General features: G+C 37.6%; 1 protein-coding gene across 8 annotated transcripts in view; it reads right to left on the reverse strand.

The window, feature by feature from the left end:
* Positions 1 to 20883, reverse strand: part of TMEM245 (transmembrane protein 245) — a 76078-nt gene that overhangs the window by 38771 nt on the left and 16424 nt on the right. For 5 of the 8 annotated variants that reach the window (XM_015854299.2, XM_015854302.2, XM_085538072.1 and 2 more), the window contains exons 6-12: positions 18774 to 18943; positions 13846 to 13869; positions 7611 to 7715; positions 6201 to 6283; positions 3841 to 3931; positions 2978 to 3076; positions 22 to 153 (exon numbers count right to left, since the gene is read on the reverse strand). In XM_015854299.2, the coding sequence (XP_015709785.2) occupies positions 22 to 153; positions 2978 to 3076; positions 3841 to 3931; positions 6201 to 6283; positions 7611 to 7715; positions 13846 to 13869; positions 18774 to 18943 (704 nt within the window). Of the gene's footprint in view, positions 1 to 21; positions 154 to 2977; positions 3077 to 3840; positions 3932 to 6146; positions 6284 to 7610; positions 7716 to 13845; positions 13870 to 14109; positions 15096 to 18773; positions 18944 to 20883 lie in introns of those variants that run through there. The other 3 variants (XM_015854300.2, XR_014942883.1, XM_085538073.1) reach the window with 3 other exon arrangements.

Consider the following 20883-nt stretch of genomic DNA (forward strand, 5'->3'; position numbering starts at 1 on the left):
AAAAGAGCAAACAATACATACCGAAAGAAATGTTTCAATATTATCATGAACAAATGAAGCAACATCTTGCCAGTCCAGAATATCACCAAGCCAGCTGTTCTGACGGTTTATGTGCCATTTGTGTCCTTTGTGTCTTCCAGAATGCGTTACATTCTTAAAGAGAGAGACAAAGATATAAAGATGCCATATATTTGAATAACCAAAACAAACATGAAAAGTCAAAGATTAAGGTCTTCTTAGAATCTGTCCTACATGTGCCTAAACAGGTCTGCTTTAACTGGCATCTTCAAAAATAACTGGAAGCAAGGAAGTATTTTTCTGTACAACTGGAAAACTAAAAGCTGACAAAAAGCTATAGTTAATTATCTGATGTAATTACAGTTATATATTGTACTAATGCATCTCAGTTAAACATTAGAGTGACAGCTTGACAAAGATGATGGTATCTATTTTGCTCTTTAGGAAAGCACAGAACAGGAAGGCAGCAATTGCAATTACTGCCTACATAATTTGCTGACAGCAACATAACTTCATCCAGTGCAATCCAAAAAATAAAAAAAGAAGCCACAAAAAGAAATATTTATCTCACAATCAGTGTTTTCCATTGGCAACATTCACTCATTCAAAAGCTAAAAACTAAACCAGAAGCCTGTAGGATTTCTTTTGACTACACAGCTTTGTAACTCTAAAACAACGAGATAACAGGAACTGACCATAATAGTCATAAACACAGTAAATAGTTGCTTAGGTAGCTACACCTGAATTATCAAGTAGCTTGTGAGCAGCAGAACCAAACAAAAAACCTCACAACTGAATGGGCTAAAAGGAGAGGTTCTCCTTGAAGATGACACTTTAATTGCAGTGTTGCCATCATCTTCCAAGTGATTTATTATTCCATTATTCTATTTCATTGAGTACATATGCTCAATAGCAATTAATCTTTTACAGCATCACTAGAACTTTTTAAAATATACACCATTTGCTATCTGCTGATCTTTTCTCAAAGTGGAAGTTAATGACTGAATCCACATTTTGTTGGCAATTCCTCCACAATTCTATAGCTTTCATGTGAAAATATTACCTTACAGCCTAGAACAACACTATGCAGGCCTTAAAATAAAGCATAACTATGCTTGTACAACTGGAGAGCTTGAAAGATTCACTGAGAGACCATAAGATGTGGTACAGATGTCTTGCATGCTGGAATATCATATGGTTTAGTAGTTTTCAGTTATTCTGAAAGGTTCCACAAGGTAACTGCAGTATTACAGGAGGAAATAGCCAGGTGGAAATTACCCAAGTTTTACTTGTAAATGGACGTGGGACATGAAAGAAGGGACAAGACTACAAATCAACTCTGGGGCAGTTACCCATAGCCCACAGATGAGTGTCAGCCCATCATGCCCCTGCTAACTTAGGGTCTCTAACAAGCAACTAGTAACTCAAGAGTAAAAAACCTAAGGCTATAAGTAGCAAGCATCAATGCGCTCTTGCAGGTCTTTCTGATCTTTTGAATGCTAGGGAAGCAACTTGCCACTCTACTACAGCATCTACAAGATCAAAACCTCACAGTGTCCCCTCAAATAACAATCCACAGGAACGAAATAATATAATGCAATTCAGAGATTCAACACACTGAAGCATCAACGTAACTCTGTAGCACATGCCCAACTGACCTACACAGTGCTGGCCCACTGGTAACAACACCAAAAGCAATAGCACTAGGCCAAATATACAACACTGACTACTTCTATATGCTTTCTTCCAGCAAAATCTCTTGTAACATGGAACAGCTTAGGCAGGAAGAGACTTTAAAGCCTATTTGGTTGCAATCCCACTAGATCAGGTTGTCAAGGGCCCCATCTATCCTGGCCTTGAATGCTATCCACATACGGACGGGCATCCACAGCTTCTCTGGGCAACTGTGCTGGTGCCTCATCATCAATAAAATCAGCCCCTCTCCTGTTTATAGGCTCCCATCAAGCAGTGGAATACCACAATGAGATCTCCCTGAAGCCTTCTCTTTTTGAAGCTAAACAAGCCCAGTTCTTTCAACCACTTTTCACAGAAGAGGTACTCCAGCCCTCCAGTCATCTCTGTAACCCCTCTCAGAACCCATGCCAACAGCTCTACATGCTTCTTGTATGGAGGCCTAGACACAGTATTCCAGGTAAGGTATCACAAAGGCAGAGCAGAAGGGGACAGTCATGGCCCTTGCCCTGCTGGCCACCACTCTTTTGACACAGCCCAAGTGACAGCTGGCTTTCCAGACTGTGAGCACACACTACTGGCTCGTGTCCTTTCACACCAGCCACCTCCTTTGCTGTATGATTTTGCTGCTTCTGCCAGCATCTGCCCATTCTTCCCTACATTAAGTAGGGAAGAGACTGGGAATGAAAGAGCAGCTTTCTACTTCCAGTTCTTTTGTAGGCATAGTTTTCTCTTTCATTTCGCTATTTCAGTCGCGTCACAGCTAACTAATTGCTTTCTTCTTCATTTACAGGCAAACAGCATTGACAGCACAAAGATTTATTTTTTATAAACTTTTCAAGATTCAGCGTGCAGAACCCATTATTGGAATTCACAAAAAAAAAAAAAGCATTTATAGAATTACTTTTTTCATAACAAATTCATGTCAAGAGAAGTTACACAAATCACACAGAATACCAGCTTTTTCCCAACCCCTCAATTTAACAAGAATTCAAAAGAAAGCTCTGAACTAGGAGAGACTAAATATAAACAATGAACAAAGAATTCATTAAATTGCAGACATAAAAGCACACTGGAGAACAGAATTCTGGACATGCTAAACCTTATGCACTTGGGATTTTGCTTTGTTTCTTTGTAAAATCAATTTTGTATCATTACGGCATTTACTCAGCAGTTCAAGCTTCTTGCTAATCTTACAAACATATATTTAGCATAATTATCTGAAAACAGTAAGTGATAGTTTATATATTTTAAACAAGCTACCCACCTTCACAAACCAGGAATGATAAAGCCTGTCCCAAAGCTCCAGCACTTGTTTTTCAATCACAGCGGTGTTGTTCACTTTCTCTCCTAAAATTTTATGAAGCTGAAACATATACAGCTCTTATTACACAGGACAGAACGTAGCTGATATCTACTGACAAACTCAAAGGTAGACAAATCGCACAGAATTATCAGTAAAGGCATAATCCAAACCCAAATAACTAGAAGACCTATGTATCAGTATGAAATATACTCTTCGAATTGATACGGTTCAACACAAAGATTTTTTTTTATCTGATAAAACATTCTGTTATACTAAGCTGAAGGCTTCTTTCTCCACTGAAAAAATAATGCTGTCTCTGAAACGCTTAATCCAACATCCCTGATCTTATTCTGAGTAAATATTTCAAATTATGTGAGATGCTTGCTATCTTGGCAAGTCCTCCTGAAAGATGTTAATTTATAAATAAATTCATAACATATAAATTTACCACTTGTGGTCCATGTAGAAATTAGAATTCAGGTGGTTAAAAAAAAAAAACAAAAGCACATTTTCTAAAACTGGACCATTAAAATCAAATGAAAAAATTAGTCATCTTTATTTGATGTATTTTCACTGGCAGTCTTACTAAAATGATGATAGATTTTTCAGCTCTTATAAACAGATATTCCTCTAAGCAGAAAATCTATTGAAATCACTCCCACCCTCTCCTTCACTCACAGACTGAAATTGGAGAGAACAGATCTGCTAAGAAAACAGTTAATCACATGAAAAATACGGTCACTGAGAAAAACATTTATATTTCATTTTTACTTACATCCAAAATATTATTGGAAAAAAAAAAATACAAGGGAACTGTTTCTCACCTTGTGTGTAATCCATTCTCGGCCATATTGGTACACGTTATTTGCTGCTGAGTTGAGCGCCTTCTGAAACACCTGGGCTTCTGGAAGCCAGCTGTTGTATTTCATTATTTTATTTTTTTTTAAAAGAAGAAAACAAAGTTATCTACTACATATTTTACCCATTCCATTACACCTGAAACATACTACCAACAAACATAAAGAAACAACAAAAAATAGCTAAGAATAAATGAACATATTACAGCTAGAGTACTTTGTTCCTATATGTCAAAGAGAATTTTATGTTAAGCAGAGCACAATTCAACACAGCATATGGCATTGCACTTGTAATTCACTACAGTACCTGAAACCTTAGTTCAACTGCTAACTGAACATTTTCAAGAGAGCCTTATTCATATTACATCCTTCTTCTTTCTCTACTGCTGTAGTTTTCTGAAAATATGACATGAAGCAGTCTTTTCTAGTTACAAAGACATCTTTCTCAATTACGAGCTGAATGCAAATTGTTAGATAATGTGGCTTCTCTGCGTAAGCAACAGGATGAATTAATAGGCCAGAGCACCACTTATTTCTATGGCTCTACCAAGTCATCTGCTGACAAATATCTCCATGTCGCTTTCATGTCTCATCACAAATCATGACATGATTCATGTCACTTTCAAATAGCAGACCTTTTGAGCTGCCAACATTTCAACAACTGTGAATACAGGACATACATTCCCTGATCTTTTTTTTTTTTTCTACATCTTCATTCAATAAATAAAGTTAAAGCCCTTCAAATAAAAATAAATAAACAAAATAAAATAAATTTATAAAAGAACAAAAAACAGTTGGGAATTAAAAACTGCTGCATTTCTTAACTCAATATGGGAGCCTTCCTGTGCGTGTAACTCTTCTGAAATTTTCATGGAATTTGAAGACATTTCAGTAACTGATTTCTAAACATAACCTAAGTACTAAGTATCAAGCTCTGAAATCTAAGCATGTTAGATTTGACAGAAGGTATACTTATTCCTAATGAATTAAAATATGGTGTTTTGAATGCTTCAAATTTGGAGGCAAAAACTGCAAGTAAACATCCTAAATAAAATTCTGCTAATTACTCAGCAAATACTCCAGAATTCTCAGTTCGTGAATAAACTCAGGACGTTCAAACTTCCATTTTCATTACTCCTACTGATTTTCATCCCATGGCCAAATAGGAAGGCTGAATGATACAACAGACGTCACAAAGGAATAAACAAATGCATTTAAGTGGTCTCTCTTGACCAAAATTACTTCAGTTTTGCTCAAACACATTGTTACAGCATTTATCAACAATACCATTTTAGTTCTATTTCTGAAAGCTCCCTTTGCTCCTATAATACAGTACATAGTTTCTTTCAATCTTATTAAACCACTGTCACTTCTCTTGAGAAGGTGCCCTTGACAAATGTCAACAATTCTCATCTAGGAGACAATTTTTTTTCCCCATGAAACACTCTGACTTACTTTCACTCAAGGTCTGTTTAGCTGAAGCAGAACAAAAGCAAATCTGAATAATCTTCCTTTATTACCTCTTCCCACTGTGTTGTTAACACAATCAGTTTGCTCACCACTGCACTCTTATTATTCATCTATGTTCATCTATTTTGTAATATTCTCCCTTCCATAATATTTACCTTGTTTTAGTTGTAATCATTACGTATGTTGTATCTAGAGTCTTCCCAGTGTACAAATATCTGCTCTAAATAGGAATACCCTTTACTAAATGATTCATACCAAACTTTAACCATCCATCATTCTTTCTATCCCTGAACTCTTTTGGCTTGATCCAGAAACATTTATTTCAAATTCAGCTCTGTCAAAGGCATTCTGTAGTCCGCTCTCTATACGGAAAATATAATTCAGCTTTCAGCTCACAGTCTTTTAGTGTATTCTTCATCATTACTTTTCTTTTCCAAGTAAAAGCAGAAGAAATATTGACCACTACTCTCTGCATTATCTAAGTTTTTTTCCTCCAAAATTGTAACTACAGAAGCTTATGCAGCTGTCCTTTCTCCAAAGCTCACAGTTTTCACATGAGATACCACATGCCGCTCCTGCAGAATATAATGGATAAACACTGCTACTCCTCGACACATCAGCTTTTACACCCGCCTGCAACAGTCACTCCCATTTCTGTTCACCCAGGGAATTCTAAAGCCAAAACAAAAAACAAGCCCCAAAAAGACAACAACAAAAAAAAAAAAAGAAAGAAAGAAAGAAAGAAACCCTCCCCCCCAAAAAAAAACCAAAGAACAGAGCAACCAAACTATCTGTAAGAGCACCTGGAAGCTTGTTCATCCACCCTATACTATTTCGCTTAACTTCAGCATTCTTACTTTGCCCATTCTGGGTGACTGGCTACCGTCTCATTGATCAAGCTGCTCGTGACTTGAATCATATGAACGCTCTCTTGATGTACCTAAATTAAACACAGAGAGAAGAAATGTCATGTAATGCAAAACAGAACTCTACCTACATTGAGAGACTTTCTTTTGGACTGGGTGAAGCTGGGCTGGTGCCCAGTTTTTTGACAGATTGAAAGAACAATTCTTACAACTCAGAAGACCCACTGTGAACAGCAAAGTAGCATTAACCCAGAAAAGAAATCAATGTAATAAAACGATAGACTGTTCTGACAGTTTTGGTCATGCACTGTTTAATTAACAATGGCAAATGAGAACTTAAACCTCATCTCATGAATTGGGAAAAAAATAATAGCTGGGGAAATTATAGTGAAATAATATCTAACTAGAGCTGTGCTGTCAAAGAAGTACTAAAACACGAAACATTTAAGTTTCAGATATGACTTTCCAAGGTGTGGATCAAAGAACCGTAAAAATTAATGAATGCTCAATTCTAATATGATGAAACACACTAAGAAGTGCCTCACCAAATTAATTCTTCAATAAGAACGTAAGACACTATATATAAAAACCTTAAGCGTTTCTTTTCTGACTGTAAGAAAGCTTTAGGCTGGAACGTTTGCACAACTTTTAAAGCCTTCAATTTTAAATACTCAATATTATGTAAGTTTACATTTTGGAGGAATGAGACTGACATCAGAATCAATCTGCTGTTTGTTCCACAGCTCTATTCACAACCCATTCAGTCTCCACTGGCTGTGCCAAATAAGAATACAGCTCCATAAAAAAAAAGGGGGGGGGAGGAGGAAATAAAGGAAAAAGCAAAACAGAACAAAACAAAAAATATGGGTGACCTCTTCTGGCGAAAATACAGAAAATCAACTACGATTCAAAAATCAATTGCAATGAGCATCTGAATCTCAGCACATTTAAACTCTGAATGGGGATACTATGAGGTTATTACAGGCGATATCACAAGCAAATAGACAAATACACCTTAAGCATTTCGCAAACAGTTTTGATGCAAGTTGAATTAAAGAAAAAATAGAAAATTCCAAGAAACTTCACTACTGACATGAAAGCTGTAACCAGATGCAAAACAGAACTGTTACATTAATACATAAGGTATCAACTGCACTACTAGAATAAATTTCAAATCCCCAAATGTCTATAGATTGGTAACGTTGTGTACAAACATACAAATGAATACATACACATTTATCCTCAAAAATCTCAGGATGGTAATAAATTCGACTACAGAACATTTAGTTCCTAAATACTTCAAAAGGTTCTTTAAGCAGCACAATTTTGCATTAAGTATCAGTAACTTTCATTCAGCTTTTAAACATGAGTTCTGTGACAACATTCTTCAGCGCACTGTACCTTTGCAGTGAGGAGCAGGGCTAGCAGAAGGGTTCCTATCACTAGCAAAAATATTATGAAAATGCTGATTATTTTATCTAGCATTTTCTCCAACCACACGATCATCTGCGTAGGAAAAAAAAAGAAAAAATCATGACATATAAATCGATCTCTAATGAAAGCAATGTTAGATGCTAACTGACGGCACTGTTATCTCTGCTTACAACTGGAGTGCAAAATTAGGCTCTAATCAAACAGCACTAATGCCCAAGCTTTGAGATGGACAATTAACAAGCAATGTTAGCATGATGGTATGACATGTGGTTTTGCAAACATTTACACGTTACCACAAGACACAGCAAGCTCTCTGCAAAGCAAATAATAATTCAACATTTACTTAGCAGACCTAGAGAGGCTAGCATTCATTTCAACTACCAGCCTAGAAACTGACTTTGTTTCCTGTCTTTCACCAACCTGGAAACTTACAAGATTCTATTTGGACTATTAACTTCTATTGGAAGTTATCAGGGCATGCTGTTAAGTATGACCATGACTTTGGGACTCGAATAGCTAGTAGCCATCTAAATGGCTACCAAGATAGCCTTAAACATTTGGTTATATGCAGAGTTGCTCATCACCCTCTGAACTGAAGCTGAAGGCTTTCTAAATGACCGAATTTCTGGCCAATTGTTCTGCACTGCATATTTTCACCTAATTTGAATCTGGAAAGGATTTTCAGTATTATACATGAATCAGCTAAAACTACTCATACAGGGAACAGGTGTGTTTGTTGTTCTGTTGGTTTATGGAAAGGCACATTCTGTGTATGTCCACAGGAAACAATGGTACCACTTAAGATTAGAGAAATTTTGCTGATGTTATTAAAAACATGAAAACTGCTCAACTACATGACCATTCACAGTGCAAGCTGAGCTTTCTCATACATCAGAAGACTGCCTACGCTAAAAGTTGAGAAAGCTCATGCAGGTATGACCAAGCACATTTGTCTAGCTTCCATATAGATAAAGTGCCAAGTTTTGTTTTTATTCCATCTGCCATTAAAAAAAATACAATTGCAAAACTTGAGCTTTAGGAGAACTAAGGTTAATGACAATATGCAGGAGAAGAAAGTATTTCTAAGTGAGTACATGTTACATAGCCAGAGATTAGGATGATAACTCTTTGCATTGAAGTCCTCCCAAACTACTGAGCTTACTGATGGTTTACAATTGTAAACCACCTCTTTCCTCACTATTTGCCCCACTGCTACATAGGAAACCAACAACCAATAAGTAAGTACTATGGACTGCTGCATGTCTGATTATTGAACAGCTTAACACAGAAATTATATCTCCTGCTTGAAAAGGAATAGCTCATTCTGTAACATTTAAGCAGTTAATACACATAAGGCTTTGAGAGAAAAAAAGAAGAATGTTTTTACAACCAATTCCTTGTTTGATCTGAATCACAATAAAGATTATGTTCAGCATTTTAGAACTGCTGTTTTAAATACTGAGAAGAAAAAAAAGCTGCAAGAAAGCAAAATCCTTTTAACAAAATCTAATGCTGAGCCAGAAAGTTTCTATGGCAAGATCTACATGACCTGCAGAAAGGAATTCTGTAGAATTGGAAGAAATTTGCAAAACCTTGGATGTTTCTAACATTTTCCCCTATGACTGAAATATCTCTGCTATCAGAAATGCCTTATGCTGGGGGGAGGTTACCTGCCTATAGCAATAGAGCAGCTTTCAGAAGCATTCTGACTAATCTCTACTTGGGGCTGTTAACTCCTTGGAAGCAAGACAGAAAACAGGATTTGCTGTGCCCTTCCACACTCCACATTCAGCTAAGAATTAAGCAGGAGAAGCAAAAAGAAGCCCATTTTGAAGCCAGAAACTGTCCCTGAAAAACAATGGACAGCCAGAGAAGGGAAAATTTATGGCATGGGTTTTAAACTGAAGCTATGGAAGAAGACAATAGAGCTTCCCTTGCTATTTCTTAGTGAAAGTAAGAACTAATTCTTATTTACTTTCTCAGTAAGAGACAAAATCGACTCACTACTTAGTCTTATATTTAGAAGTAGAACCTGTCTCACTGCTACCATCAATAGCTGTGTGAGAATACCCAACGGGAAGAATCTCAACCAGCAGCAGAGGCTGCATGTTTTAGGTGCTCTACCACCATAGCAACTACTGGAAGAAGAAAAAGCTAAAAATCATGATGAGGACTCTCTGAACGTCACCAGCAAGGATCTTTTCTTGATGCTTCTCACTGCAGGTTGGAATCTGGCTATAAGGCCTTTGAAATACAGCTGCAACACATGTGAAGCCTCAATTGCCTTTAATCTAATTAGCAAAGTAATGGCAGTGCTGATGCTGCACTAGCACAGGCAGCAACCTCAGCCATACAAGCCCACTTTGTGTTTATTTTCTTGGGCAGGTAGCCTGTGCAATCTACACAGCAGCCAAGTGCAGTATTCTTATGGGTACCTCAACCACATCTCTCACCACAGCCTTAAGAAGATCAACATTATACAACTGGTACAAACAAATCAGAAGAGATATTGAATTGGATTCAGTATCCTCATAATAAAAGCAGATGCAGTACATTTACTTAGGGTTATATTTAGTCTGCCTCTTTTAATTTGTTTGCTGTTAAGATTCCTTCCCTTCATCTAAATTTACCCACAATACTTCAGTAAGAAGCACTCACCCTGGCACACTCACGTTAAATAATTCATTGGTACTAGCTTAGTACTGCATGTAAGTTAGAACGCTAAATCCCTGTGTACTTGTACTTACCACTACATCAGGCCATCCCTTTACATCTCTTCTGTAAATCGTAGACATGCACACAAATACAAACACACTGACTAAGCGCTAGTCAGCAGCCAGGTCATAAAGTACTAAATTCAGTTCTGAGCTTCTTCATCTAAAAATTAGTTAATAACAAGAAGCTGATGCTGCCACAACATCCAAAATTATGCAAAGCTAAGGAAAGCCAGGCTCCTAAGCTACAGAAGGTCACACTTTTAAAACCAAACTGAAAGGTTAAAAGGTTGGGATAGACTGACCACAAAAAGCTATCTTCAGTTTTCAAGGTTTTAAAGGAAAAGGCATCAACTTTCAAAGAAAAATTTTTTAAAGAATTTATCTCAAGGTAGAAATAAATTTCTAAACTAAGTTGCACTCTTTCAAAATGCCTCTCAAATAACTTTAAGTACTCCCTCCTTACAACTTTCAGACTACAATACAAATCCCGTTAAACTGAGCTGCAAGAAGACTTCTCATCATGTTTAGCATTCAGGAATCATGCTATCTAAACAGGTTGTGCAGTAAGATCCATCACTTATGAATTCATATTTTTGTGCCCTCAAACCACACAGACACCAGAACATTTTTTTAAACCATTTTATGAACTGTATTTCACACACAGGGATGCACACCTGGATACCTGTTCCATTTTCATTAGATGCACATGAAATTACCAACAGGGGCAATTTCTTTCTAAATAATATTTCACCCACTATCAGGGCTTTTTTTTCATACCTGTTTAGACAACAGACTTGATAACATTTTTCCCTTAGTTCCATTAATGTTTGTTATCATCCTATTAATATAATTTGGTGAGAATAAGGGGAAGCTTGTAATCGTAACACAACTTACACTATGCTGAAATGAATCACATAAATGGCTAAGACAGTACTGGAGAAAAATCTAGATAAGCCCACATCAACATCAACAACATTTGATAACTCTAAAGATTCCTGCCAGGTACAATGTCACAGAACAAATCACGCTAACCCAGTAGAACCTATTTTCCACTTTGGGCCGTATCTGCTACATTAAACACAATTACACATTGTTCTTGTTTGCTAAAGAAAAATTCAAGCAGCTCTTTAACAGCTGTTAGAAGAGGAAGAAAAAAAAAGCTGAGGTTTATCACCAGCAGCTCCAGCCAGTCATCACTTCAGCCTCTGTCATCTCTGTGATTCTCAGTGGATTATCAGGAACTTACATAGGATTCCCAAACATACTTCCCTGCAGAGTAGCAGAAAAGAGAAAGGCCCAGAGGAACTAACTTTGTAAGCGACCGCAGTGTCCTGTATTACAAGTCTCCTCCATTCTTTGCCTTTGATAGAGCATAACTTTTAAATTTAAGGAGGAAAAAAAAAGCCCCCAAGAACCTGCTATAGTTCTTGTTTTGCTTTTTTTCTTTACCTTGACTATAATGCTATTATTACTTGCTCATAATGCACAGAAGTCAACACTATATGCAACAAGACTTTCAGGTTTTCTTTCTATAAAAATAGGAAGCCAAACAATAGTTTCAAAATCACCTCCTAGGATCTACTTAATCCTCTTCTAAGAAGCTGTATCCATAGGTTTTTGACCAATAATTCACTTCTCTAATACAAAAAAAAAAACCCAAAAAACGCACCAATAACCCAGAGTTCAAAGTGAAAGCAACTGAATTATTTTTTTTACAGCATATCACTGTCTTTAAAAAATTGATCCATATGGCTGAGTCAAAGCGAGTACAATCCAGAGACAAAAGCAGTTGAGACTGAGCTTTCACTGGTGACTCACTGAACTTAGCAGCTCACCTCAAGTGTGAAAACAAACCAATCACTTAACCAAATTGTTATGAAGGGTTATGGTTGAACCTGTTTACTGATCAGGTAAATCCTGATCCACTCCTGGAGAGTGGAAACATTGCAAAACCAGGAAATAAAAGCACAACTTTAAAGCAGTCAAATGATATTCAAAGGCAGAAGAAAATCTGAAGTTTGCCCTTTTTGGGGACAATTCTAACTGAATCATAAAACAAGCAAGTCTATCCTCTTATTTATGAACACAAATCCTAGCTCAATGATTAAATACTTGCAATTAAACATACTGAATTCATTGTAATTACTTGCAGCATCACTCCTCATCTGTCATCCAGCAGCATCAGCTACCCACACTCCTTTAATTGTTTAAAAGAACCTTGTGTAGGGTTGTGCAAGTGCCTTTCATGGCCTACGCGCTCTACTATTCTGCTCTATTTGTTTTCAGCATCGCTCACAACAAAGGTATTTCAGCTGTCCTTCCCAACATCTAAGGCAGACCTATGGCTTCTACTTCAGTTGCTATTGAATAGCATTGATAGGTGGTTGATCAAAGATGAAAGCTGTTTATAAACCAAGAAAGCACTTTGATTAGCCCTGTAGTTCTGAAGTGATAAGTAAGGACAAAAGTTGCTGCTGAGAGCACAACCCATTTCTACATATAGTACTTAATTTTTTTCCTCTCCCTCTCAAGTTTTCATACGTTTTATCACATCCTAAATTTTCCTCGCCAAAACTCTAGGGTTCTTCAGATATACACATCCAACAATGGTGCTGCCCAGGTTTCAGATATATCACTACATTGAGTTTTTCAGACTTCAGTCACACCTGAGGCCAAACACAGACTAACTCAGTTTCAACTTCTCTTGGGTTGATGGCTCCCTGAACAGCTACAGTCCACTAGGACTGATTAAGATGAACCACACTGACTGAGGAGTACATTTCATATAAAACACATGACATACTCTTAAAACCCAGATACACACTATTATTTTAGCTATACCAATATTTGCGGGTTGTGTTTTGATGTGGTTTTTTTTTTCTACCTAGCAATCACTTCTCTTCAGAGTGTCATTGGATTCAACAGTTTTCATTTTCAGTACTCTCATTTCACTTGTTCTACACTATCACTGAATATACAGGCCAATTGGACACTTCAAAGTGAGACATTAATAGCACAGACCAAAACCACGAAATGCACTGTGTGCAAGCATCCATGTTCCTAGATTCAAGACTGCACTTCAAGCCCTAACCCTCACCACTCCCACATTAATTCATATAACTGATGCTTCCCCTGAGCAGATAACAGATGTCTAGTCAGGGAACTAACTCATTTTATCAAGCACACAAGTGAAGAGTAGGAGGAGATCAACCATTTTGAAATACAAGTGCTACTAAATCAAACTACCACTTGAAAAGCTAATGCAATATCCCGCTGTACAAAACATGTAACTATATGCATTTATTTTAGACAAGAGATCAGGTAGAATTATATGACCTTCCGTAGCTTATGTCAAGAGCTGGAAAAGAAACAATCGGGAGAGAAAACTAAGAAGCAAAGCATGTTAAGGAGTGTTCATGCTGCGAAAAACCTCCCCAACACCGCAGAATCAATTAGTTGGAATCACAATTTTGCTGTTTATTTACCTTCTTATTAAGCCAGTGCCACAGCTTGTCAGTGGCAGAGGGAGATGGAAGAAAAGGGGAAAAAAAGACAAGAACACAGTGGAAAATTATTGAAAAATACAGTAATAGAGGGAAGGGAAAGCAATGAGAGGCAGGCAGTCACCCACAGAATGGAAATGAAATTGTTTCAGACACAAAATTAACTTGTAATAGGAAGAAAAGAGCGTAAAAACTTCAACAGTAAAATATAGGTTCTTGCATTTAACATGATTTTTTTTAAACAAAGGGAGATATAACAAGTAAAAACAAACAAGGACATTAACAGAGCAATCAGCTTAACCAGGTCTTTTTTCTAAGCGCTAACATTTCACATTCCAGTATAGGATTTGCACCCCAACAAGGACACATTACTGAAACAACAAAATTTAACATGAAATACTTAATGATTGCATTTATATTCCCATCCTGGCAGTTTTATTTGTTATAACAGCAGACATAATAGGAATGTTCAGAAATATTTTTTAGTTCCACATTCATATTATTACAACATTCACATTTAATGTCTCAACATGGAAAGAAATCTGACATACACACAAAAACACAGACCATTTTCTCTCCTGTATAACTGTGTTATTCTAATTAGTTTTTATCTTTTACTAATGCTCACATAAAGGACTTAAGTACACTTGCTGAAGGTCCAGCTTCTATAGGGCTATGCTCTTAACTCTTGCTATTAGCAGTCAGCAGCATAACAACAGGGAAAAGCTTTAATGCTGTTACTCTTCTGTGTGAGAAGTTAAGATGAAATAAGTTAAGTTTGGTCCTCCTTGAACACAAGAAAGCCTATTAAACTCTTAATTAATCTAGGGTGAGATTTCAACAAGTGCCCGAACTCAGATCCCAATGAAAACAAAACTTAACATTTCTAATTAAAAAAAGAAAAGAACAAAAAGAAAACACCACTCAGTGTTGATTAATTTTTTTATCAGAAGCAAGATTTACAAGGAAACATAAACACCAGGAAATCTGAACATAGAAGACATCACAAAGCACGCAGTTTTTCTGTGTAGTTGTATGACGTTAGCATGCTTGTGGAAAGCAGAACAGTAGTGGAAAAAGGGACGGCAAAGCTTCAAACTGACATTGTACAATTTCCTTCTATTTTCCTTCTTCGCCTATGGCATAATGTATAACAAAGGTTAGAGTCCCAGTGTCAGCCTGAGCTTTTAGCAGAATGTGAAATTCTGGCACTTTTACATAATTCCTGCCTCCTGTAATTCAATGATAAACACAATAACCAAGAAATAACATCACATGCTAAAAATAACAATCATTTTATTAATTAACATTTAAGAGAAAATCTGGGGACTCTACTTGCTTATTATCTTACCAATATCGATATTTAAGTTGTTCTATAAATAGGATCATTATACATTTAAAAATAGATTAAGCTATTAAACTGACATTCTGCTAATTCAAAAGAAATAAGGCTACAGCAGCTTTTCCAGTTAATTAATGGAAAAGCATTTATGCACTCTTAGACATATGAAACTAATCCCTAGAATAGCTTTTCATTCAAAGTCCAAACACCCTGTTGCAGACCCCCTATTATAAAATTCTAGTACAGTCTATCTAAAGCACTATGCAATAACCATGTGACTTGCTGAAGTCTATCAGAAAGGATGCACACAATATATCAAGAATAGAGTAGTGTGCGCAGATCCTCTGATTACACCAAACTACCTGGAGAATTCACTGAAGCAAAGCTACAGTCACCAAGTTAAAAGACAAAAGGTGTTGTTTGTTGGGTGTCTTTTTAATTTTATCAGACTGCAGCAAGCTATTAGCTCTTGACTCTTTGTGGTCAATGGAGTGGAATCCAGTTGGCAGCTGGTCACAAGCAGCATCCCCCAGGGCTCAGTGCTAGGGCCTATTCTGTTTAACATCTTCATTGATGATCTGGATGAGGGGATTGAGTGCACCCTCAGTAAGTTCACAGATGACACCAAGTTGGGAGGGAGTGTTGATCTGCCTGAGGGGAGAAGGGCACTACAGAGGGATCTGGATAGACCTGATCAATGGGCCAAGGAGAACGGCACGAGTTTCAATAGCATCAAGTGTCAGGTCCTGCATTTTGGTCACAACAACCCCAGGCAACCCTACAGGCTTGAGGAGGTGTGTCTGGAAAGTGGCCTGATGGAAAGGGACCTTGGTGTGCTGATGGACAGTCAGCTGAATATGAGCCAGCAGTGTGCCCAGGCAGCCAAGAGGGCCATTGGCATCCTGGCTTGTATCAGGAATGGTGTGGTGAGCAGGACTAGGGAAGTCATCCTGCCCCTGTACTCGACATTGGTGAGGCCTCACCTTGAGCACTGTGTTCAGTTTTGGGCATCTCAGTACAAAAAAAAAAAAAAAAAAAAAAAAAAGACATGGAAGTACTGGAGCAGGTCCAGAGAAGGGCAACAAGGCTTGTGAAGGGCTTGGAGAATCAGTCCTACGAGGAGAGGCTGAGGGAGCTGGGGCTGTTTAGTCTGGGGAAAAGGAGGCTGAGGGGAAACCTTATCGCTTTCTTCAAGTATCTGAAAGGTGCTTACAGTGAGAGTGGGGCAGGTCTCTTCTCACTGGTGACAAGTGACAGGACGAGGGGAAATGGCCTCAAGCTGTGCCAAGGTAAGTTTAGGTTGGATGTTAGGAAACACTTCTTTACAGAAAGCGTAGTTAAACACTGCAATAGGCTCCCCAGGGAGGTGGTTGAGTCACTGCCCCTGGATGTGTTTAAGAGCCATTTGGATGTGGTGCTCAGAGATACGATTTAGCAGAGGGTTGTTAGAGTTTGGGTACTATGGTTAGGCTGTGGTTGGACTTGATGATCTTCGAGGTCTATTTCAACCTGAGTAGTTCTATGATTGTTGATGAGAACATGCACAATTCTAAGTTGTAAAGCGAACAGACAGATGACAGATGTGTTTGAATCGCTGAGTCCATCAGCTCCAGGGGCCAAATCTACAACTATAGACTAATGAATACAGTAATGATGAATACAGTAATGAATACAGCTGTTTCTATAGCCCATATGTAAACCAGACCTGTATGTATGAGCACATCCTGACCTATTATTTAGAATGAAAATGAAAAGCAACGCCCAATTTATCTTTGATAAGATCTCTTCAGTTCAAATTTGTCTGCACTTCCAATAAGATAACCAGGAGCTAATGAGCAAAGAACAGCATGTCTTTTTTTTAGTTATTATTAAAAAGAGTTATTTTAGTTAAAAAATGGATATGACCTTATTAGCATTGCTTCCCAAATAATTGGGATAAGATGCATTCTTGACCCTACATGGCACAACATAACCATATCCAGTAGAACTCAAAAGATCATGAAAGCATTAGTGTGACAGACAGTGGAGGCCCACACAACTCCAGTAATCCATGAAACAAGTGAATTACTGCAGGCACAAACAGGATAATACAATCATGCAGAATATCAAAAACATTTCTTCTAATGGCTAAAAGAGCTTGGATGGTTTTAACACACAGCACAGACACAGGAGTATGACTGTTAGATAAAAAACAGGGGAGGGAAGATGAAGAAATGTATTTTGCCCAAACTGTTCGCTTGCTTAGACAAGAACAATATGAGTATAAACTGACCTTTAATACATTTAAGCTGAAGAGTGGGAGGTTCTGGTGCACATTAGGACAAAAACCCTACCTTTTTCAGGGAAAAAGAGGCTTAATAGAATTAGGAAACATCCTTTATCATGTAGTTCTGTGATACGAGAACACTAAACAACACAAGAAATACAACACATACACTATTCTGTCCAGACAGTCTGCTAACTTTCAAAACAGAAGCTTTTACTAAAAATCTTTGTACACTGTAAACTTTTTTCCTCCTTAACACATTTCCCCACTGTCTTCTGAAAACCCCAGCAACTTGTTCATAGCTACATTCTGAAAAGGCTTTTCTTTTTCAATTTATTCCTCAATTAACTCAGTAGAACTGTTACTTATTTCCTACACTCATTAAATCTTCTGTTGACCTTCTGGCATCCATTTACACACTATGTCTGAGCTCCAATACCTCCTTTTATTGTAGGAATTCAGAGGTATTATCTGCAGTTATCTGCCCAGGTGCAAATGCTTTAACAAATTTACTTACATGGTGCAGACCTGACATTACTGAAAATCTGAGGTAACAGCTTTTTTCTAAAGCAAGAATAATTCAACAGAACTGGTACAGAAAGTACATTCTTAAAAACTGGCAAAGCTATTACAAACAAAATCATTCATCAGATCCAGTGAAAACTCACAGTTCTGAAAGGAAAAGCCTTCATAAATTTTATGGAGCTTTCTGAGCCCGCAATTCGCAATGCACATGGAGGTGCAATTTTGAAGGGGATGAAGGAAGTGAGAGGATCACAGAAGTCTTACTCTACAGGTCTTTCCATCATATTTCATCTTCTAGAAAAGAAAGCTTCTATTCTTTACCATGCCACCTTGTTCAACAACTACTTGTCCATATTGTATGTACAAATGCATTCAAGCTAGCTCAGACCCTTAAGTCTGCACAACAGAAGAAGTAACATTTCATCTTTCACATCCGAGCTCATTACGTTTAACTTCAAAATCTTTGCAACCAAATAAGAAGACTGAACTTTAAGATGTTTGCAGGACTCAGATAAGGAATCCTCTAAAAATAACTCAAATTTATAAGTGACTTCTGTAAGGTTCTGCATACATTGAATGAAAGTTAAAAGTGTACTTCAGTGTGAGCAGTGACAGAAGAGATGAGATCTAAATTGCACTGTAAGACAGATACACTTTTACATGACAGACATTTCTATTAGTGACAGACACTTATTTTGGAGTTAAGGCACCTCAGAAAACAGTTAACACAGAACAAAACAGACTGTTTCAGTTGCTTAATAAAGTAAGCAGAAATACCTTACTGTCAAGCTTCAGCATGACTCTTCCAAGCCCTCTGATGGGACGCGGAGCAAGAGCTTCCTGACGTTCTTTCACAAAGTTTTCAGCAAGTTGCCACCAACTTTTGCAACGATTTGCCATGAAACTCAAAACTCCAAAATGAACCACAAGTTTCTTTAGTGCCCAAACTGCAACCACAAGAAGGAAATGAAAGGATTAGTGATTTTCAGAGGAGCACCACAAAACTATGCCAGTATGGAAGACCTACGAAAAAAAAGAAAGTTTTATTTCTCATTAGAAATCACCTTCAGAATTTTGAGGTGATTTTGCTACTGATCTCCTCATTCACTTTACAGACACTGAATTCAAACCGCACAAGAAAAGAGCGCAGTGCATGGGCACTTCTGAGGTATCTAAGATTTCAGCAAGGCCTAAGATAAGAAGGTGCCAATCCGCGATTCCAGTACAGTGGGTTTATCATATGTTCACGCACACAGCACAAATATCACACTCAGAACTTATTAGTACGTTACACGTAAAAGAAGTTCTTCACTCATTCCTTGAGTTTTAGGCCTTCTATTCTCCTAAATCTACATCTTTTATCAAGGGACTGAGAGCAGATCACAAAGCGAGTATATAAACCTTCAACTGAAATACAACTACTGACAGCTTTTGCTATTAAACATTTAAAACATCATCTTAAGATCAGCTCTGTATCTTGGGCTTGAATATCATCACAAAAAGCTTCAGAAAAATCTATGCTGCTCCTCAAAACCAGATAAAAGAAATAGATCACAGAATGGTTTGGTTTGAAAGGGACCTCTAAGATTGTGTAGTTCCAGCCCCTCTCCCGCAGGCAGGGACACCTCCGTCTAGACCAGGTTGCTCAATGCCCCATCCAACCTGGCCTTCGATGCTTCCAGAGAGGGGGCATTTACAACCTCTCCAGGCAACCTCTTCCAGTGTCTCATCATCCTCACAGTTAGGGATTTTTTCCTAATAACTTGTCTAAATCTATTCTCTGCCAGCTTAAAGCCATTTTTCCTTGTCCTGTCACTACCTGCCCTTATAAAAAGTCCCTCCTGAGCTTTCTCATAGGTCCCCAACAGGTACTGGCAGGCTGCTATAAGGTCCCATCACAGCCTTCTCTTCTCCAGGCTGAAAAACCCGAGCTCTCTCAGCCTGTCCTTTTAGGAGAGGTGCTCCAGCCCTCTGATCATATTCATGGCGCTCCTCTGGACCCACTCCAACATGACGAACAACTCTTAACATCCTGATATTTTGGCCGAATTCTTTTTTATTCGGCCTTTGTACTACAACTGATATTATTAGAGTTTCAGTGAAAGCATGAGACTCACTAAAAACTTTACACGATCCCATATATCATATTTACTGAAATACTTGATACTGAACTCCCCATTACTAGATTCAAATACAGTTTTAAAAAGGTTTTTTTTCCCCCTCCAAATGAGATACGTCACTTACTGCCAGACTCCCATACTATAACAATCCTCCCGTCCTGCAAAATGCTCATTATGCTTCTACTTGGAGATACCCAAATTTACTTCCATGGTCTCAAAGGCAAACTTTTAAAACCCACGGTGCATTTATCAAGGTTCCACAAAAGCCTATTGTTTTAAAGCAACTCGGGTATATAAAGAGCTCGCTCAACAATTCACTGAGATTCGGTTTGCTTGCCTCTGGCACCATCATGTGGCAAACACAGGATTTAGTCTTTTAAATAATCTAGTAAGCTTTCTTATAGAGACATCAGGTAAACAAACAGGAAAGAAGTGTCAACGCCAGCCTACAGCACCTAACTTGTAGGTTGAAGATTTATATGGCAGAATGCCACTGATGGTAAATGCACTGACAGCAAAACAGGGAGAGTTTGCATTTCACAAGAAGCGACCAACACATTTGAAATGGAATTCTAAACTTTTGCTATTATTTAAACACAAACATTTAAACAGCATCTTCTAAAGTAACTGACTGTACGCTCTCTGCAAACGTGATATCAAGTCATTCAATAGTCAATTACATGGCTGAAGTTATATCAGGATAAAGAGTCAGGAGTGAAATATATATTTGACAGAACAAACAAGTGAAAGATCTTAAAGCAAGACAA

Source organism: Coturnix japonica, chromosome 2 (genome assembly GCF_054131305.1).
Source record: "Coturnix japonica strain WE chromosome 2, WE-NBRP24, whole genome shotgun sequence".
Classification (NCBI taxonomy): domain Eukaryota; kingdom Metazoa; phylum Chordata; class Aves; order Galliformes; family Phasianidae; genus Coturnix; species Coturnix japonica.